General features: G+C 38.7%; 2 protein-coding genes across 2 annotated transcripts in view; both read left to right on the forward strand.

The window, feature by feature from the left end:
• Positions 1-1,189: 1,189 nt before the first annotated feature.
• NOP10 (NOP10 ribonucleoprotein) lies at positions 1,190-1,999 on the forward strand. Its single transcript, XM_090271936.1, has 2 exons — positions 1,190-1,327; positions 1,611-1,999. The coding sequence occupies exons 1-2, from the start codon at positions 1,274-1,276 to the stop codon at positions 1,749-1,751; spliced, it is 195 nt and encodes a 64-aa protein (XP_090128062.1). The 5' UTR covers positions 1,190-1,273; the 3' UTR covers positions 1,752-1,999.
• A 4,277-nt stretch (positions 2,000-6,276) lies between these two features.
• SLC12A6 (solute carrier family 12 member 6) overlaps positions 6,277-21,768 on the forward strand; it is an 85,785-nt gene continuing 70,293 nt past the window's right edge. Inside the window, exon 1 of the mRNA XM_090270374.1 lies at positions 6,277-7,851. Coding sequence (XP_090126500.1) covers positions 7,581-7,851 — 271 coding nt within the window. The 5' untranslated portion in view covers positions 6,277-7,580. The remainder of the gene's footprint in view (positions 7,852-21,768) is intronic.

Genomic DNA, 21,768 nt, shown 5'->3' on the forward strand with positions numbered 1-21,768 from the left:
AGAGTGTTTGGTTGCTGTATACATATCATTTCCTTGGAAAGCTGTTCTGCAGTTCCCAAACAGTCCACTACCATCAGCTCTGCAGTTCACAGAAGGCTCAGTTTTAAACCTCAGCTGAAAAGCCCCACACTGTCAAAAACTGGCATTATCCTAAAATATCAAGACCAAAAAGTCCTTTTTATCTGTTATTTTTGTTGTTTAAAATTTTTGTTAAATAATTTTAATTTTTTATAGGTACTACATTAGCATCATTCTAAAGTAAAAGTATGCAGTCTCACTTCCACTCTTTTCCTCAGGAACCCGAGTTCTTTTTTCCAAGGGAACCAATATTGTGAATCCTTGCAGAGCTATTTCAGGCACTACAAGTAAATGCGTCTGTCTGTATCATTACACTTATAGCCTTTTTTTTTTTTAAAGAGTTTTCAGGTTTTTCTAGTTCTAAAATTAATATATGTTGCAATGTTTTTGCGATTATAAATAATACTGCAACAACCATTTTTGTGATGTTACCTGAGTTCCAATTTTCATTTCTTTAGAGTCCTATATGGAGAATGCCTCCGTTCTTTAAAATAGTATAAATATCCGTAGGATACAGATCTTAATATGCTATTATTAGGTACTCACCACTATAAGAAAGAGCGCTGAATTTGTGGTAGAGACCTGAGTTTGAATCTTGGTTCGACCACTAAAGCATACTTCACCGGTTTCATAGTATAAAGTTCACGATCCTTTTGCTGTACGGAATATTGGATACCCATCATGCACTCTACCGCCAATATTTGAAATAGGGCGCAGGAACCGGACGTAAAAGAGGGGAGGAAAGAAAACTTTATTTCTTCCCTAAGGTAAAAGGGCTCTGAATCCTGGAGCCCTTTGTTTTTCCATGCACTAGAAACCCACCGCCCTGGAAATGGTTGTGCATTTTGAGATAAGATAGGATTCTATTCACTAAAGTTCAACCCATATCCATTCCTATCCCCCTGTAAAGCCTAACAGTGTCTGGCACACAAAGGAGACATTCCATGTGTCTTAAAATGCCTGCAAAGCTGCAATTGGCGCCAAGGCCTGCAAGGTTGCAACTTGGTTGCAACTGAGCCAAGTCCTGCACTACTGCGCCATCTGCCTAGCTGGAGACAGGCTTACACTGGACTACTTTTCCCGGCATGCCTGGAGAGAGACTTCCGGCTATACGGGGAGAAAGTTGAGGAACACGTGAGGGCGTCAGTTAGGCTGAACTGCAGACGGAATCGGGACCTCCAACTCCAGCGTGATCATGTTCCTCCAGTTTTACCTCAATGAACAGGGAGACCGGGTCTATACCCTGAAGGTGAGAAGAGGGAACAGGTTGTAAATTGGCATGGCGAGAAATGTCGGTGGGAGGAGAGGTTAAGACCAACCACCGAGCTGGGAACTAGAGAGCCTAGAAGCCCGGCGCGGTAGAAGCTGGAGTGGGTGATTGTTCTGATCTTTGCGCCTCCTGTCTGCTTGTTTACCTTTGTTTTCCGTGCGTTCCCCTCCGCGTCCCAACCTCCCTCTCCCTTATGACGCCAGTGATTGAGTTTTCTGACCGCTCCTGTACCGAGACTATGTCCTCTTTCTTCCTTGAGCAGAAGTTGGACCCTGTGGGACAACAGACCTGCTCGGCCCATCCTGCTCGGTTTTCCCCAGACGACAAGTACTCTCGACAGCGCATCACCATCAAGAAACGTTTCAAGTTGCTGATGACCCAGCAACCGCGCCCTGTACTCTGAAGGTCCCTTAAATTTCGTGTTTTTCCTGCCGCTTGCTGCCCCTCTGAGACTTTCCGAAACCAAGCTCTTCAATTTGTGAGCCTTGAAGCCCTCCTAACCCACCCTTGCATTTTGGAATCCAGTGTCGTCATTACTTTGATCATGCGTGGGGGAGACCATCATGGTAGCATCGCCCATAAAGGAAACGAGTTTGAATCTGCTTTTTCATATTTAACTCACTGTCAGGTTATTAAAATGATTTGAAAGAGCTCTCATGTTACATGTTGTGGGAAGAAAAGTGGCTTTAAAAAAAAACAAAACCGAGGGAAAGGAAAGGGAAGAGTAACCTAGGGCTACTGCTTGGAAGAAAATCTTAAATAGCTGCTGTAGCAGTTAGTGCTGTACTGTTAGTGATAGGAGGGTGCTGGGGAAGGGAAGGGAAGGTTGAGAAAGACTTACATAATTGTCAGCATTCACTGAAAAATATTGTGATAATATAAGTAATTTCTTGATCCTTGAAATGACATTTTGCTAGGCAAATAATAACCATATTGTAGAGGGAAGGCAGTGATTTGGGAGTTGTACTCCCCTCTTTATAACTTTAAGCCACTTAACGTATGTAGTCCTATTTTTATCATTTCTGCGTTCTCTTTCAACTCTAAAACTGATTGGGTTCAGTGGTGGACCTTAATATATCTACAGTGTTGTCAGATTGTTATGAATAGGAATGCCTTTATGCATATTTACTGCCCCTCTGGTATTATTCTCAGGCTTTTAGTTCTCTCCATCCAAGAATTGCCCTCTTACATCTAACTTTATATTCTCGCTGGCAGGTAGCTGTTACGTGGAACTTAATTTTTTTTTTAAAGATTTTATTTATTTTTGAAGAGAGGGTAAGGGAGGGCGAAAGAGAGGGAGAGAAACATCAGTGCGTGGTTGCCTCTCACACACCCCCATCTGGGGATCTGGCCTGCAGCCCAAGCACATGCGCTGACTGGGAATCGAGCTGGCGACCCTTCGGTTCACAGGCCAGCACTCAATCCCCTGAGCTCCACCAGTCAGGGCAAGTCTTAATTTAAAAGATGAGATAGAGAGATTCAGGCAGGGATTTTGTTGTTTTTCAAGCTACTGTTGGGGGTTAACAACAACAGCAAAAACCTGGGGGATTTCCAAGGATTGGAGCAGCTGTCATGGGGCAATCATAAATATTTCATTTAATTTACATTAGTGTGATGATGAGGCAAAGTAGTGTACAGAGGCATTCAAAAAGTGCTAGCTTGCTTTTCTTTCTGCAGTACCTCTGGTGGTCAGGTTAATCCACTCATTTCCCAGTCTTCTTATTTGTGGCTTTTGACACTGGATTTGAATGTTTGCTTATTGCCACAGATTTAAAAATTGCTCTGTGGAGATTGTGTTCTAATTATACACTATTTTTCTATTGCATCAAAGTTCTAGACTCCAGAAGCAGATGTAACTTAAATAAGAGCAAATTTGATTTATTAAGACTGGCCCTAAAAAGGGTAGATATGTTTCTCTTGGAATCTGATGTCTGACCATCACAGTGGAAAAGTTCGGGAGAGTTGTTGACTGCTAAGGAAAAAATTTCTAAACTTGGGTCATAGTTAATGGAAGACATGATTTTCAGATCAATTACTTTAACTTATAGGAATAGAAAAATGAAATACTTGTTTTCTGTTGAACAACTTTTAATTTTTTAGCCCATTACAGGGTTCTTAGCAATGGATCTGACAGTTTTTAAAGAGTTATCCTGTCCTATTGAGGGGATAATGATTGAAGAAATGTTAAAAAATCTGCAAATGTCTAGAAAAAAAGATCTGCTATGGAAGTTTCTTAAGCACCAAAGTCAGTAAATGAAATCTTCCAATTTTTAAAAATATGTTGACTGTAATCCTATCTATAATTTACTGTTCCCTCCCCCTCCATGGATTCTGTGTTGGTCCATTCTGTGTTCTGTGTAGACTGAATTGAAAAGACTTTTTGACCTGGAAGTATTCTGAATTGAAGTAGAGGAGAAAGGCAAACTGGTTTGAATATACCATGATATGAGAAGGGTTGAAAATCACTGCATTTTGTTTAAAGTACAGAAAAAGGGGGGAAATGTAACGAAGTGCATAAATTCAGGGATACAGTGCAGTTGTTTTCAGCCATTTTCTCTCATGGTATATTCAAAACAGTTTTTTTCCTTAAAATATCCCCTTAGTTATTAACATCTGAGATATGCTTAGAAACAGAAGAGTCTTAAGAGGTTTAGTATATTGCTACTAGGTAGTATATATATATTCTTCTTCGGCAGCCGTCCGTCTCGAGAGACGATGGTGTAGCTTCTTAAGAGTCTATCTGCACAGCCGAGAATGGCTGTGCAGTCCGACTCGGGAGTGACACGGTATCTGTCTCCTCCCGTGTTGAATCGACATCTTGCGATGACGCTGGAGTGTCCTCTCCAGTGAAGCTGAAGCTACAGAGCCTGGGCAGGGTGATATGGAGGGTCTGCTGTTGCCCATGCAGCAGACCCCCCCTCTCTTCGCAGCTGAAGGGTCCAAGGGAAAGACAGAGTCAATACAGCTTGGCTTCAGGTGCGCCGCAGGAGTTGCCGGTGTTGACTACAACGTCAAACCGCCTTAGGGACTCCGGCTCCGGATTTTCTGTCGGGGTTTACTCCCTTAGCCTTTCCCCTGAAGAGGTATGCCGCAAGGCAGCGGAGGTTTTTTGGAATCAGAGTTTTCCTTCTCTGATGTGCCCTGACTGGAAGATCGAACCAGCGACACTTAGCTCGCAGGCCGACGCTCAATCCACTGAGCCAAACCAGCCAGGGAACAGTATATATATGTCAATGAAAATACTCTGTGGTATAAAACAAAATTGGATGTTGTAGAATTCCAGCATTTCATTAAAAAGAGAAAGTCTGAGATTTCAATGAACAGCAAGCATGTCTAAGAAAAATCTGATCATTCAGGGATGTGAATTTTTGTTTCATCAGTTAGAATCAATAGGCACAAGTTTTATAAAGCATCTAGCTTTAGGAGGTTTACATTTTAAGTAAGAATTATTTATCATTTTGTTACCTGGATCTTTTTAGTCATTTGTCATTTGATGAAGAGGAATTTCCTGTTAGGTTTTAAATACTGTTCTAATCTATTGCTAAGAATGATGCTTAAACATTTCAACTTGTGTAGAGCAAGGACATAGACAAAGCCAGGGCCCAGACTGTTAAATTTAAATGTCTTGAACAAAGCTATAGGAAATAATTCTCAAACAAAACATTGATGAATCAGAATATATTGAACACCTCTGTTTGTGCATTAAATAAACATGGTAAAAATATTCTAGTGGTAGCAGTAGGGAAAACACTGGGAATGGACTCAAGAGAAAGTATCTTCAGGTCTAAAATTAAAGACGTTTTTCTTAATGGAATGTTCAGTCTGACTAGATAGTGAATATAGCATATTTTTCAGCTTTATTAGGTATATTTTACAAACCTACATATTTAATAGATGTATACATTGTGAAGGACAGCATGTTTTAAAGAGACATTTATAATGTTAGGAGGGGAGGGAGAAAGGGAGAGAAATATCAATATATGAGAGATATATCAGTTGCCTCTCACACGCCTCCAACTGGGGACCAGGCCTGCAACCCAGGCATGTGCCCTGATTGGGAATCAAACCAGCAACCTTTCAGTTCACAGGCCACCCACTCAATCCCCTGAGTCACACCAGCCAGGGCAGCATTTTGTTTAAAGTACAGATAAAAGGGGGAAATGTAACATAAATGCATAAATTCGAGGATACATTGCAGTGATTTTCAACCCTTTTCATCTCATGGTACGTATAAACTAATAACTAAAATTCTGTGGCACACCAAAAAATATATTTGTTGCCAATCTGACAAAAAGATGGGTATAATTTTGATTAATTCACACCGGATGGCTATCGTGTTGGCTTTTGTCATTTTTTAAATTTGACAATCTAAGAAAAAAGAGGTCAGTGGCGACTAAATAGTCATGTTTAGAAAACTGCATGTTTTTTAAAGAGCATTGTGCCTTTTGCAGCACAGTAGTTGAAAATCACTGATGAAATGCTTTGGGATAGACCTCTACATAAAATATTCCATGGATCAAACCTAGATGTATGGTGTTGGAAGCGGGTGTCGGGGGGACGGGGGTATTTTTGTTTTTTTAAATCATTAACTTTCAGAGATGCTCCTTATTAAAGGGGGAGTTTTGAGGTTCTGAGGGCAAGGGGCAGTGACTGTCCCCTGAGATGCCTCCAGAGTAAGCAGGCACAAGAACGCAGGACCAAGAAGGAAAAGGATTTGTTTTGCCTAGCTCCCTGGAAGCTCAGGTCCAAATACCAAACTACAATTCCCGTCCTGCTCCAGCCCTCCCACGTTCGGCCCCGCCCCTCACCCGCCAGTCCTCTGCGACTCCAGCGAGCGCATGCGTTCAAGCAATTCAGTCCCGTTTGTGGGCGGCAGAGGTTGGGCGGGGCTCTAGGCACCTGTGGGAGGGTTGTGCCCTGGCATTGCTCACAGCTTCTCTTGGACCGTTAACCTCGAATGAGGAATAAGTCGGGAGGGAAGGAAGGGGCTGCAGCAGCTCCGGCACGGCCCGCCAAATCGGGGGCCGGGAGCGGCGAGGTCACGTAACTGCTACTCTGCTGTCTCGCCGGGAAGGGGGCGCCCTCCCTGCGACGCAGCCCTCCCGGACGCGCTGCGGTTCCGAAACAGTTACCAGCTCGTAAACAACAGCTGCGCGCGCACCCCACATCAGCTGGCGTCGGGAACCCGCGCCTGCGACCTCCTACTCCTCTCATTGCCGCCCCCTCCTTCACAGCCGGGGTCAGTTCGCGAGGCCGTCTCCTCTTCTGCTAGGACTCGAAAGAAAAACGACGAGGGGGTGACCTACGCCAGGGACCTGGTAGGGGAGAAAGCGTCTCTCGGCGAGGAGGTGGCCCGTCCTGTCACGCAGAAGAAACCCAGCGAGCGGACCCTGAGCTCGATGGACTAGCACCGACCTGCCACGACCCCGATCTGCAGTCCTAGGTGTCTCGATCCGCTCGCCTCTCTTCCCAGATCCCAGGGACCTTTCTGCGAGAGGAGCGGGAGGGCCACCCCCCCGCAGACCTCTCGGAGGCAGAAATTTGCTCTGACCCTGCATCCTCCTCTGCTCACCCTTCTTTCCTCATTCTCCGTCCTAGTGTGGGATATTTTTCCCGTTATGCATGCGCATCTCTCCCACCAGACCCAAGTGGATTATCGGCCTCAAAAACCTCGGGTGACTCTACACACACCTCCTCCCAGCCAGACCTGTGGGGTATTCACCTGATATACAACAAGTGGCCGGTGTACACCGTTTTACAATCTCTGCTATATTTGCATGATAAGGGTGGGCCTTTGCGCACTTTGCTCAACTAAAACCGTGGGACATTTACCAGATAAAGGACTACGTATCTCGGCCAAAACCTGGGGATCGAGGGGAGAAAAGCTTTCACCTGCTTCTCTAACACCATGGCACTGAGCCCGCAGCTCTGGACCAGGAGACATAGCTAGATAGCTGTTCATTCTGAAGGAACAAAGTTACATGAAATTGGCATCGTTTTGTCTTTTTTAAAAATATTTTTCCGCTACTGGTAGTGCACTTTCTAGGACAGTCTGCTTGCATTCTGAGTAGAAAGATTGTTATTTGGGGCCCTTTGTGTGGTGTAATTCAAGATAATTGATGGTTTCTTTTAAGTTTTCTATTTTTGCGATCAAAAGCAGCTAGGGTAGGAGGAAGGATTTTGCTGGTTTTTCCTTTTTTTTTTTCCTTTGCCCTTATAAAGGAAAAGAAAAATGCATCCTCCAGAAACCACCACCAAGATGGCTTCAGTTCGGTTCATGGTGACACCAACAAAGATTGATGATATTCCAGGTTTGTCAGACACCAGCCCAGACCTCAGCTCTCGGTCCAGTTCCCGAGTAAGATTTAGCTCCCGGGAGAGTGTGCCTGAAACGAGCCGTAGTGAGCCTATGAGTGAGATGTCTGGAGCCACCACTTCACTGGCAACTGTGGCACTGGATCCAGCCAGTGACCGGACTTCTAACCCCCAGGATATTACTGAGGGTAAGTGTAAACAGATGACAGGATTATTTCAATACTGGCTTATTTACCAAGGATGACTGTCTTCTGGGAGATAGTTTTTTTTCTCTTACAAAGAAATCAGGAACCAAGGTACCTCTTTTTGAGGTGCTTAGGAACCCTTTGAAATAATGGTTAGCATAGTGGCTCCCTTCAGTAGTAATTTGGCATGTGGGAAGGTATATGGCAAGAAGAAAAGATTATATTTTGACATACTTCTTGTCTTCTTAGAGTTGAAATGGGTATTTTGGTTGAGGATGAATGACAAAGAGTTTAATAGTTTTTCAGCACAGAGAATCCTAAATTGTAAAATTTAGGGGAAGAGCTAGCTTTTGGGGCTTTAACTTTTACAGCCTGCTTTTAAGGCCACTTACAAGGAGTAGTTATTGCTCATATATTAGTTATTGACTTTCCTACAAAGACTTCAGATGTTGTATCAGAAAATTATTTTTTGTTTTTTATTTTTATTTATTGATTTTAGAGAGAAACATTGATTTGTTGTTCTACTTACTTATACATTCACTGGTTGCTTCTTGTATGTGCCCTGACAGGGGATTGAACCCACAACCTTCGCATATTGAGATGATGTTCTAGCCAACTGAGCTATCTGGCCAGGGCCTTAAAATTTTTATATTTTACAGAGAGTGGTTCAGGTAGCTAAGTTCACTCGGGGTCAGGTTGGTTAGATTGCATCTAGTGTGCTATTCTGTCAAATAGAGAAATTCTAATGAGGCTTTCAGGGCCTGATTCCTGTGTAATTTCTTTCACTTTGAACTTTAATTGGAATGTATTGAGTATTGAGCCTTTGTAGTTAGAAAGTAGCACACAAGCCGCTTCTGACTTGGATTGATCATTGCAGACTTTTAGCTTCCTGAACCACTTTGTGTTGGCTAGCTTGGAAGTTTTCATTGGATTTAGTGGGAAAAAAGAGATGAATGGAGGGATCATAACATTTTTAGGACTAAAGTTTGAGAACTGCTATACTGCTATATATATTTAGTTTTATATTCTTTATATATTTAGTTCTGTATTCTAACTAATGTAGATATGTCTGATAATGAAAATTTCTTATAAGAATCTTGGACTCTGAACATGATATTGTACCAAATTTGAAAACCATGGCTTCAACCACTGACTTGTGAAAGCGAGGCTGACTTGCCACTTTCTATTATTAGGAAATATTGTTCCTCCTAACCTAAAGGGTGCAGGAAACCAGAATGATTTTAGTTCCTTTTTTCTGTTTGTATTTTTAAATGTATGGAGACAGGGTAGATCTGGTAAATTTTATAGTCCCAGGATTCACTTATCCTCAACTAATCATTTATTTAATGGAGATACTACAGGTTGGTTCCTAGACTTAACTATTTTCAAGTTGACTAACTTTACACAGTGTTAAAATTACATTATGAAATTAAAAATAATTTATCAAGTAATTTATGAAATAAAATATAATGCCTTTTCCCCAAATTAACCCTAAATTATAGCTTTAGTTATTTATTGTACTGTATTTAGGTTTTAAAAATACCAGGAAAAGACTATAACATTGTTAATTTTTTATTGCTGTAATTGTCACTATGTAATTTTATAGTTTAGTGTTGTTATATTTGTGGCTTATATGTTATGGAATTATATTTGTATTTTGTTTTTAAAAATGGGCTTGTTTCCGTAATGTGTTAGTTTTACAGAACTGGATCCTTGTCCAGGCTGCTCTCTTACCTGTAAGCATTCTTTATAGTTCAGAATTATATCATCTTATACTATAAGGGTAAAATTGGGGACATGTCTAGGTGAAATCTGTGTTGTTTAGATGGGTACAGAAGTTAAAGCTTGGCTTTGTATCTAACACAGTGCTTAATTTTTAAATACTCTCTAGTACCAGATGAAAGGGAAATTAACTGTCCAGTCATTGGATCACAGTTGCCCCCATATTCTCAGAAAACTGATTTTCTGCTTTGATGATGACCTACTTTTCCTCTTTCTTTATATATATATTTTTTCTTTTTTTTTTTTTAATTCTTATGATTTATCATCTTGTCATATATTTTTCCCCACCATTAGAGGGAACTGGTTAAAAATATTATTATTTCACCTTTGGTTTCGTAATGCCCTTAGGCGTAGATTTTCTAAGGATGCTATTGTCAAGAAAATCAAGGACATATGATACCTACATTTGTCTCTAGGCTGGAGTTAGTATAGAAAAACTACTACTTCCTTTTCTACAGCTGACTTTGTCTTTAGGCTCATCGTATGTTTCAGAATTGTGTTGGCTATTTTAATATGCAGAATTCTGTGAATTTTTTTTTTTTTTTTTGGCCCTTTCTACACATTTTTCTCTGGTTACCGTATTAGTATGATTCTCAATCCTTTCCCTACAATTCCCATGCCTCCCAAGTTTCTTCCTGTAGAGAAACTTACCACTTTCAGCTTCTTTTTTTATTATATACCCTTTACTCACATTACATTGGACAACCAAGGCAGGGTGACAAAGGAAATTGTTTTTTGGTTTCTTTAAGCTTTATTTATTTATTTTTAAAGGGGAAAGGAGAGAGAAAGAGAGGGAGAGAAATATCAATCTCTTGCCCAACTGGGGACCTGGCCCACAACCCAAGCATGTGCCCTGACTGGGAATCGAACCACCAACCTTTCAGTTCATAGGCCAGTGCTCAATCCACTGAGTCACACCAGCCAGGGCACATAGGAAGTTTTAAATGTTTATTTCTGTGTTTTAATTTTTTCTACTGTTGGTCTTTTGAAAGTAGGTAATTATCTTTTATTGTTAAAATAATTATTTATTTATTTATTTATTTTTAAAAAAAGAATATATGAAAGGGTGAAGCAGGAGAACTTGTATATACGACCTATGGGCATGGACTTGAGGGGGGATTGCTGGGGGAGGGACGTGCTGTGTAGAGGGGAGCAAAGGGGAAAAAATTGGAACTATTGTAAGAATATAATCAATAAAATATACTTAAAAAAAAAGTAGGTAATTATCTTTCTGCTATCAAAGTATAAATATTGGGTTGGCTTTAAAGTCCATTATGGTTTTTTCTGTAAAATAAAAGACACATTTTTCATTTTCACCAATAACTTGATTGATTCGGGTATTTTGAATGTGTCAGCTATCTTCCACTATTGGCTTCCAGTGGATAGAGGCCAGGGTTGCTGCTAAACATCTTCCTGTGCATAAGACAGCCCCACAGCAAATAATTATTTAGCCAAAATGTCAATAGTACCAAGAAACTTTGCAAACCACTTTTGATATGTTTGATCAGTTACAGCACCTTCCATATGCACTGCACAAATCTTTTTTGCATTTCAGTTGCGTTTTTACCTTTCTCGAAATAATAAAGCATAAAATGCTAGAAATGGTGTGTATTTTATTTCATTTTCAATATTAAAATGGCTGTACAAAAATTCACCGATTTTGATAGGTTTTTTTTCAAAGGCACACTGATATGACAGCTGTCACAATATAGTCTAACTAAATTGGTTCAAATGAAGTTAATAAAACTGAGCACTATTAGAACCATCATATGGAAAAAAATAATGGACTTTTTGTCCAACCCAATACTTGTTCTCCTTTCATTGTGTCAGGTTTTCATTAGAATTTATGGGTCTGTCCAGTTTGTAAAAAAAATCAAGACTCTTAGCGCTGTATTTGCTTATGTATGAAGAACGTCTTAAAGATGAAGAAGGAACTGTTCAGTGGTTACCTCTGGAGAGTTCTGAAAATAGAATGGAGAGTGGGGATTTTCCTTTGTCTAAACAATTCAGAAGGACATGTACAAATTTTTATGTTAAGAGTGTATCACTTTGTAGTAAATAAATTTTTAAAAAGATTTTATTTGTTTATTTTTAGAGAGGGAAGGGAGGGAGAGAAATATCAATGTGTGGTTGCCTCTCGTGGGCCCCCAACTGGGGACCTGGCCTGCAACGCAGACAGGTGCCGTGACTGTGAATTGAACTGGCAATCCTCTGGTTTGCAGACTGGCACTTAATCCACTAAGCCACACAAACCAAGGCTTAGTAGAAAAATTTTAAGGGGCATAACATATTAGGGAACCTCAGATAATCAAAAATCAAATTCTCGTCAGACCTCATTTTAATGAATGAGGAAACTAAGCCTTACAGAGATGGTTATTATATAGATCACAGACTGACAAAACCAAGACTGGAGTGCAGGCCTTCTGGCTTTTATCCAGTGCTTTCCTTTTATATCATTTTGCTTCTGCTAGGAAGAACATTTATTATTATATTTGCCTCATAACCATTTGGTTGTCGTAAATGAGTGTTAAAATAACAATGCCAAAAAAGAGCAGGGAACATATTTTTATATGCCTTACACATTTCAACCTTTTACAATTCAGTAAAGGCTCCAGTATGTGTGAGGCACTCTGGTAGGAATATGCAGGTAAGATAATAGTTTCTGCCTTTTGAGAGCTCATCCAGTGTTGAAAATGACACAACACTATCCATTCCTTCACCAAACATCTACTGAGCACTTATGGGTCAGGCCCTGTTCTGAATCCTAAGAATGTAGCACAGATAAAAAGAATCCAATACCTGTCCTGAGGAAAATGTTGATCTAATAGAGAAAGGAAACACATCTTCATAGAAATTATAATGCTGTATGATAAATGCAACAGTAGAAATATATAATAAAATACAGAAATAGAGGAATACAGTACAGTTTAGAATAATACAGTAGGAAAATACAGCAACAGAAAATGATGAACTGAGGTAACATGGAGATGCTAACAGACTGGAGGAATTGATGAGGCAAAGTGGTTGTGAGAGATACAGGATTCAGGACTGAGTTCAGACAGTTGAAAGTTGGAGGTAATTGTTTCAGAGGATGGGCAGCTCCAGTGTTAACATGATATGCTGTGCAGCCTAGAGAGTGGATTTCTGAAGTGGAGTAAAAGTAAAAGCCAGGTGAGTCAAGGAGCTCTATGTATACCAACTTTGAGACTCACTATTACAAAGTTTTTATGGAGCAATGTTAGGTGGTAGAGATGCAAAAATAATTAAGGTAAGTCCCTCCTTCAAAGAGTCACCTTTTCTGAGATCTTTTCTGATTCAACCTCATACCCAGATAGAATAGATTAGTTATTTTCCTATATCCCTTATACAGACTATTACTATAGCAGCACCTATTTCACTTAATTTTGTCTTGTCTACATATTATCTTTCTCAGGCTGTAAGGTTCTCTTGAGGACAGGACCACAAATTTGCTTCTGTATCTTCGAGCACCTAGGATAATGGTGATGTCACATAATTTGTACTCAAATATGTACTGAGTTGAAGATCCACAGTAAAAAAAAGATAAATATAAACAAAAATTAAAAACATGCTGTGAGAAAGGCAAATTCAATGTGCCTACTAAGCAGTGATACTTCATCTGGCTGTATATTGGAATGATCTAGTGATCTTTAAAAAAACAAACAAACTTCTGCCCCATTCCCAATGATTCTGATTTAACTGCGTAAGTAGTTTTTAAAAGCTCTTCATCTTGTTCTCAAATAAAGCCAGAGTTGAAGACCATAGGGAAAAGTGATTAATGCTACATGCATGCTAAAAACTTTCTCACCTGAGCTGGGCTTTAAAGGGTGAACAACAAGCTTTTCCTTAAATGTCAGTAGGTCTTATAAAATGTTAATCTGTGCTTAGAATCATTACATTACACATGGACATTTAGCTTACTCGGCTGATCTATTATGGATAGGTCTCATCAGTTTCTCATGCGAGAGTTTAATAAGAATAATGTTTGACTAAGAAACTTCAAAAGCTATTTTTTTTTACACTAACATGTTTCAGAGTACCAAAGCACTTTTTTTTAAACTTCTGGTTTTTGCCTCAAACCAAAATAAGTGAATTACATTGTATTGCCAATCGCAGGAATCATTACCCTTCTTTTAAATATACTTTTAATATCATATGGTTATTGAATACCATCCTTTTTACATTGGCACTCTAATAGTGAACCAGAACATTATACAATGTAGTAAGATGGATAGTTTTTTAAAAATACATGGATTTGGTATCTTTCTAGCTCCATCTGATAGCATCATCTGATAGATGTGTTTTTAAGGGTTTTCAGAATCACTTGTCTGAAATATTTTGGTTATAAATCACAGCTGTTTTCCCCTTTTCTTCATACTCCGTAGCCAATGATTATAATATACTGTTTTGTACCATAATAAATAATCAGCCAGACCCAGAATATGGGAAATTTTATTGAATAACTAGATCCTTCAACAAATAAAAGTCATGGAGTAGAGGAAGAATTGTGATAAGGGAGGAAAAGCTGTTACAGATAAAGAGTATCAACCAAATGCAATGTGTGAACCTTTGATCCTCATGAACAAAACAACTGTAAAAAGACACTTGGAGATAATCAGGGAAATGTGACCATGTACATGGTATTGAACGATATTAAGGAATTACTGTGAATTTTTTTACAATATGTATGATTTTGTGGTAATGTAAAGCCTAAAGCCTTTATCTATGGTGTTTCATATTGAAGTGTTGGCTGTGGCGAAAATGGCACCAGGTGCTAGACCGGTGGAGTCAGACCAGACCATAGTTCAGCAACCTTCATACTTGAGTTCTGGCTAAGAAAGAATTCAGAAGCAAGAGTCAAACTATAAGAGAAAGTTTTTTTCAGAAAGTCACAGAGGTAGGTGAAAAGAGCTGTAGAAGAAATGGGCTCAGGCAACAAGTTACAGAGGCAAAAGAAGGGTCCTTAGAGCCTCGGAGAGAAGAAGGTAATGGTAAGGCACCTGGGCTGGGGGGAAGAAGAGGGGGAAGGGAGAGGCAAGGGTGTAGAGGATGCAGTCCTGTGCTGGGTCCTCTATCCTAAGGATTTTTAAGGGTGGGATTTTAGGGGAGGTCCTGGAGTAGGGGGGAGGATTCAGTAGAATATTCATCAGCTTTCCAGGCATGTCCTTTCAGGGTCATGGTCTCCACTGATTGGTTGCTTCCAGGGCAGAGGGTCCTTAATCAGTGCAGCTGGTCCTGAGGTTATCTGTGGTGTGGCTTGTCTGATTTTCTGGGCCTAGAGCTGAAACACTGCTGAGGCCTAAATGTAGTTGATGTGGGTCAGAACCTCACTGTCTGGAGGCTTAATACTTAGGAGTAGTCGTGCATGTAAGGTTTCTCATGTGAGTTGCATGAGGCCACTCTTCAGCCCCTTGTTCCTTCTCTAAGGGAGGTCTATCACATGACTATCGACATGCGCCAGGAGAGGAAAGGTCAAGGGAGGGTCCAAACTGCATGAACAGTGATATAAAAGGTCAGGGGTTCTAAACCACAGCATCAGCAATGTGTTAGGGGAGGAAAGGTTACCCTGGAGGTGAAGTCCTTGTTTCCTCAGTTTTGCAGGTTGCTAGGCACCTGAGGCTTTCTGTCCTGGTCTTCTTCTGTACCTGGTCCATCATCTTTATCATGTCTGTTTAACTGCCTACCACAGAAGTATTTACAGATGAAATGAATTATATTTTCCCCACCCCACCCCACCCCCCAAAAGTTAAGGGAGATAGACAAAACAAGATTGACAATCATTTATAATATATTGAATTGGAATTAAAAGTACACGAAGAGACATTTTACTGTTCTCTGTGGTTTTATGTATATTTGAAAATGATCTGTAATAAAAAACTTTTAAAAGGTTGAACTGCAATTAAGGTGCTTGAGTAGAAACTACTATTTTTTGTAAGGACTGTCATAGACTGCTCTAGAAAATACGATTAAATATCCATTATTGGTAAAGTGATTGCTTCAACTACTTGTCTTTTATCCTTAGTGATTTCTTCTATGTCCTCACTAATTCTTCCTACCAGGCACTTCCTTCTTTTCCTCTCGGTGCCATGTTTCTTAATTCCAGGTTCTCATGAGCTTTGTTTTGATACTACCTGTACTGGAATAGAAAAGGAGGAAGAGGAAAAGGAAGACACTCTTGGGGACCTGTGAACCTCATGAACATCATGCTTTCCCATTATAAGGCTGCTGGAATAATGGAAATATTTCCAATGCTGATTTTTAGGGCAATTTGTAATGACCTATGAGGGTGGTATTATGCCATAAACTTTTGGATAGTGAACTCTTTTTGTCCCCTCTGCCTAATAAATACTTGTGGACTAACAGACCTTTGTGCAGATTCTAAAAAGCTTCCAAGCTTCACTGGAGAAGGCCATACTGGATTTCAGCCCACAGCCTGAAGCTCCCTCCATTTTTGGCCTGACATAATCTGCACAGCTGTATCTGGTGGGTTTGTTGACTCAAAATAATGCAAATTGTCTAGCCCTGGCCAGGTAGGTCACTTGGTTAGAGCATCATCTAGATATGCCAAGGTTGTGGGTTCAATCTCCAGTCAGAGCACATACAAGAAGTAACCAATGAATGCATAAATAAGGGGAACAACAAATTAATGTCTCTCTTTCTCTCCCCCTTTCCTTTTCTCTCTCTAAAATCAATAAGTAAAAAAATTTTAAAATGGGAAATCTTGACAAAAAAAGGATAATGCAAATCATATGTGTTTTAAGTTCTTGGTGATGTGTTTCTTAACAGTAGGTATGAAAGTCTGGAGAGCTATATTGTAAGAATTAAGAAATTATATTTTGTGAATGTGTAAAACAATGTATTTTAATGAAGTGTTACAAGTAAATGGGAAAACAAGATATTTCCATTAAAACCCTATGATTAGAGCTTTGTTGTATTTGTACAATCCCAGCAATTAAATATAAAGATACGAGCACAAAACAAACTTTTTGGCCAACCCAATACAATACACACACACACACAGAACCTTACTTTAACTGCAGGAGCTCAATAGTTGATTAATAGGGAGTACTACCATATTCGCCCAGTTCTAAGGTGTTCATTTTTCATATTGTAAACATTTCTGATATTCAGGTTCATTTTACTTTTGAAGAATTTTAAGCTACCATTAAATCATTGGTGGAATTTAGAGTTAACAAAATTTCAGAATCATGTTAATATTGTTTATAAATCAATCTGAGAGACTATGCAAAATCTGAAATTTTGAAGTTAACTTTGGGTGTCTTAACTGAAAAAATATAAGGGCTGAAGCTTTTTTTCCTTCTAAAATTGAGTTTTTGGTAGCTGAAAAGTGCAACAAATTGGAAAACAAAAGTTGTGTTAAGTTACAAGGAAATGACACATATGCTTAGGTCTTAATTCTAACTTTGGGTTTGTTTATTTGCTTTTTTAATTTCTGTTACTTTAGCTCAGACCTTAGTATCAGCCTCCAGGTTTCTTGCTAAATTAATTAGTGGTAACTTCTCCTTTGCATTTTTATTACTACATTGCTAAGCCTTATTACATTTCTAATAGCCTTGAGAAATTCATGCCAAATACTCACTTGATAGCATTCATCTGTTCACAGTTGGAACCATTTGGTAGATAGCTTTAATTTTCAGCAAAGTAGAATGTGAGTTTTCTCCATTTTAGCAGCTGAGTCAGCTTTTACTTTGTGGTAAGGCTATCCGTTTTTCATGTTGCTTGTTTAAAAAAAGAAGACACTAATAATTAAAGATTCTTGTATATACATGTGTATTTTCAGTTTGAGAAGCTCTGAGAAATTAAATCCAACTGACATTAATCTTTATTCTATTTTGAGAGTATTCACATCTAGCTTTTTTTTAAAAAAAGAAGTAATGCTTCTTTTTACAGCTGGCTAATTTACATCATAAAGTGCACGTAAAATTATGTTTTGTTGATTTTTTTTTCCAGTTTATCTGTGTGATAATTTCCAAATAAAATTTTAATAATTAGCCCTGGCTCGTGTGGCTCAGTGGGTGGAGTGCCAGCCTGCAAACAGAAATGTCGCTGGTTTGATTCCCAGTTAGGGCCCATGCCTGGGTTGTATGTAGGCCAGGTCCCTTCCCCTCTCTCTAAAATATAAATAAATAAAATCTTTTTTTTAAAAAAGGAAATATAAAGCATTCTTATTAGATGAAAGTTAATTCTTTTCTATCCTGAAAAAAATAATTAGTTTTGATAGTTTTTTATTCTAAAAACTTACTTTCTTTTGAACTAATATGGGATTTCTTATCCAGAAGAAAACTGAAGCTGATAAGGTTAAGTATGCTGCCCAAGATCATACCAGTAATACATTGAAGAACAGTGATTTGAACCCAGGTGTGTGTGATTCTAATATCATTGCTCTTGTCATTACACTTTCTCTACTATACTAACAGTGGTTGGCTCTGTTGAAACATTTATTAAGTTTCAATTATATAGTACAGTAGAGGAAGCATAAAAGAAGTGCATTTTATATGTCCTGTGTACATTTTTGTAATTATTTTGTCTGGCATTTGGGGCGTGAAAGGAAATAGTGGCTGGGGGAAGTTAATAATATGACATGTTTCCGAAGTAACTTAAGGTTCTGTGTTCCTAAAAGGAAATCTGACCTAACTGTGAATTTTACTGGTTTTAACACAGATGATGTGCAAATACCTAGGGCAGTGTAGTAGTGCTGAATTACCTAAGCATTTATTTAGTTAGTTACATTAGTCCACCCATCCTAAAGTTAATGAATATTCTTGTTTGGACCCAAGTCTCAGTAGATCTATTTTATTTTTTTCAAATATTTTATTTATTTATTTTTAGAGAGAGGAGAAAGGAGGGAGGAGGAGAGGGAGAGAAACATCATGTGTCAGAGAAACATTGACCTGTTGCCTCTTGCACGCCCCCAACCAGGGATCTGGCTTGCGACCCAGGCATATGTCCTGACCAGGAATCAAACTGGCGACCTTTGGCTTTGCAGGAGGATGTCCAACCCACTGAGCCACACCAGCCAGGGCTCAGTAGATCTATTTTAAAATGAAGTGTTGTTGCAAGGGAAGGAGGAAGTAATAACTTATAAAGATACATTTTCTATGAGGTAAAAATTAACCAGGACATTTTGTGTTGAATTGTGTTTCTCTTTTTTGGAATTATGTCCTAAGTTTTGACAATATGTTGCTTAATATCAGTTTTATTTTCTATATACTGCTTATAGTGTTGACTAAAAGCCCATCTAGCAAGTATTTCATAATAAAAGAGTTAAATGCATGCATTAGAAATGAAATAGCTGTCAGTGCTCTACCTCTTTTTTTGGTTGGTGATTCTTGAGTTCTGTCATACCTGGACTATAATGACATTAGACTAATGAAAGAGATGGGCAGGCTTATTTGAGAGTAACAATATTATAAAAAAAATAATAATAACAGTGGAAACTGAGGGCTCTGAGTACCTAGCTTTCTTTGCATTTGGGTCAGCAGCTAAAATGGCTGACATAGCTGTCAAATCAAAGTGGCTATCCATCAGCTACCCTACCTTCTCTCCTCTGGTGAAGACTCACAACTATAGGTCAAGGTGCTAGTATGTTGTGTTCTCAAGGTTCTTTCTGTGCTTATACTGAATTGTACATATAGTCCTTGTTTTATATTGCGTTTTATTATATGCTTTGTTGGATAACAAAACCTCAAGTTCCTTGAGGGTAGGAACAGTGTCTTGTTCTCCTTTGCATTCCTCTTCCCTGGCACACAGTGGGCACTCAAATATATATTGACTAAATGCATGATTCCTTTAGCCTCAGTAAAGCATGAGATTTTCCTAATGTTTGATTTGGAGAGAACTCTTTGTCTTTCTTATTCTACAATATTATAAATCCATCAGAAAATGTTGTTTTTTATGAACAGTATTATCTTTCAGTTATTAGCCCCCAAATACATTATACTATATTCATCACTGATGCCATTTTATAAAAATCCATTTTCATAGGCGGTCCTATATACTTTTGAGATTTAGAAATTTTAAGTCCTTGTTATCCATGGTAGTTGGTCCTCACCAAAATGATTCATTTAATTCTTGCTATAATTGTCTACATAGTAAAGTAAAATTTAAAATTTGTGACCATTTTCATATTTTAATCTACTATCGCAGTATCTGAGGGAGAAGTAGGGTTTGCTGAATATGGTAAATAAGGAAAATGTACATACAACTTCTACTTAAGAATGAATCAGTGTACTGTCTCAGGCTCCAGCTATAGTTCTAAACTTAAATAGTGAACTGTTCATTCTCTTTCAGTAAAATGTTTACAACATTCTCTAACACAGAGCTATTCAGAGTGTACTATGCAGATTATGCTGGTCCGTGAGCTGTTTATTATCTATCTGTAAGGCGATAAGTTCAGAAATTGAGAGTTCTTTTTTTTTTTAATTTCTTTTATTTTTTGGTTTTTCAATTACAGTTGTCCCATTTTTCCCCCATTGCTTCCCCCACCCAGGCCATCCCTTCTTTCACAATCATATCCCTCCCTGTTTTCCATGTCCATGAGTCATTTATACTCATTCCTTGACTAGACCCTTCCCTTACTTATCCCCCTTCTCTCCCTCCCCGCTCCCTGAAATTGAGAGTTCTTAAGGCACTTGTATAGCAGTTTGTAGAGCAATTTTATGTCTGTTGAACTTAGTAATAAAAATTGAAATTTATGTTTTATATATTTCATTTTCTAGTAAATCACTTTTTTTTTTTTTACAAAATTTTTAACCCTCAAGGAACTGGAAATTTAAAGAAAAATAGTCCTTTACCAGAAATAGTTCAGAAAGCACTGTTCTAAAGTAATGGTTCATAGCCTTTCATATGTTTGCCTAACCTGAATGATACCACATTCAAGGGAATGTGAGGTAGTATTCCCCTACCAGTGGCCCTTTGAAGCATGAGTATCTGAGGAGATAGGGAACTGGGTTAGTCTTTCATGCAAGTCTGATATGTTTCTTAAGAATCTCTGCTTTGCCCTGGCTGGTGTGGCTCAGTGGATTGAACGCCAGCCTGTGAACCAAAAGGTCGCGGGTTCGATTCCCGGTCAGGGCACATGCCTGAGTTGCAGGCCAGGTCCCAGTTGGGGGCATGTGAGAGATAACCACACATTGATGTTTCTCTCCCTCTCTTTCTCCTTCCCTTCCCCTCTAAGGATAAATAAAATCTTTAAAAAAAAAAGAAAAAAAGAATCTCTGCTTTAGCACACATGATCTCTTTCCTCTCTTTATATATATAATTCCATATCTGAAGTTAGATATTTTAAAGAAATTCAGATCTTTTACCTCTCAAACACATTGTTCTCAATAGGATGAATTATTATAGATTGATTGTTAGATCTATAGAATAAACAGTATGAAGAGTTTGCAGCTGAGCATAAAACATGATTAACCTTTGTAGCTAAAAGTTCTTTATAAATTTACCATGACCAAGAAAATTACAACTATCAACAACTGAATCTAAAAAATAAAAACAAAATTCAACTAAACCAGAACAGGAACAGAATCATAGGTATGGGGATCATTTGGAGAGTTATCAGCTGGGAGGGAGAAGGGGAAGAAATGGGGAAATGGTGCAGGGATTAACACATTAAGAAGTGTAATTGGTTGGTACAAAATAGATGGGGAAGTTAAGAATAATATAGGAAAAGGTGAATCCGAAGAACTTATATGCATGACCCATGGACATGAACTACGGGGGGTGGGATTGCTGGAGGAAAGAGGGTATTGGGCAGAGAGGAGCAAAGGGAAAATAAATTGGGACAACTGTAACAGCATAATCAATAAAATATTCTTTAAAAGAAAGGAAAATTATAATGTAGTTAGTTTCTACTTGTATTTAGTTGCTGGCTAGTGGTTGCAACAATTCAATAAGAATATCCACCATAAATATTTTGAGATAATAGCTTCCTACTTTAGAAGCAACTGGTTGGAAGTAGATTTCACTTTTGTTACTATTTCTAATAAACCAAATACTGTAAGCACAAACTATGAATATTAACTGGTTAAAATTTTAAAGGTTAAGTGTGGCTAGATATCCATAGTAGATAAAGCTCTCTGAGTGGTGTCTTCAAACTAT

The sequence above is a fragment of the Furipterus horrens genome, unplaced genomic scaffold (assembly GCF_987537825.1).
Source record: "Furipterus horrens unplaced genomic scaffold, mFurHor1.1.pri manual_scaffold_3, whole genome shotgun sequence".
Classification (NCBI taxonomy): domain Eukaryota; kingdom Metazoa; phylum Chordata; class Mammalia; order Chiroptera; family Furipteridae; genus Furipterus; species Furipterus horrens.

Bases quoted from the DNA above. Each gene is read 5' to 3' on its own strand.
- NOP10 (XM_090271936.1), top strand. From the start codon at position 1,274: ATGTTCCTCCAGTTTTACCTCAATGAACAGGGAGACCGGGTCTATACC. The intron at 1,328-1,610 runs GTGAGAAGAGGG...TTCCTTGAGCAG, and splicing joins ACCGGGTCTATACCCTGAAG to AAGTTGGACCCTGTGGGACA.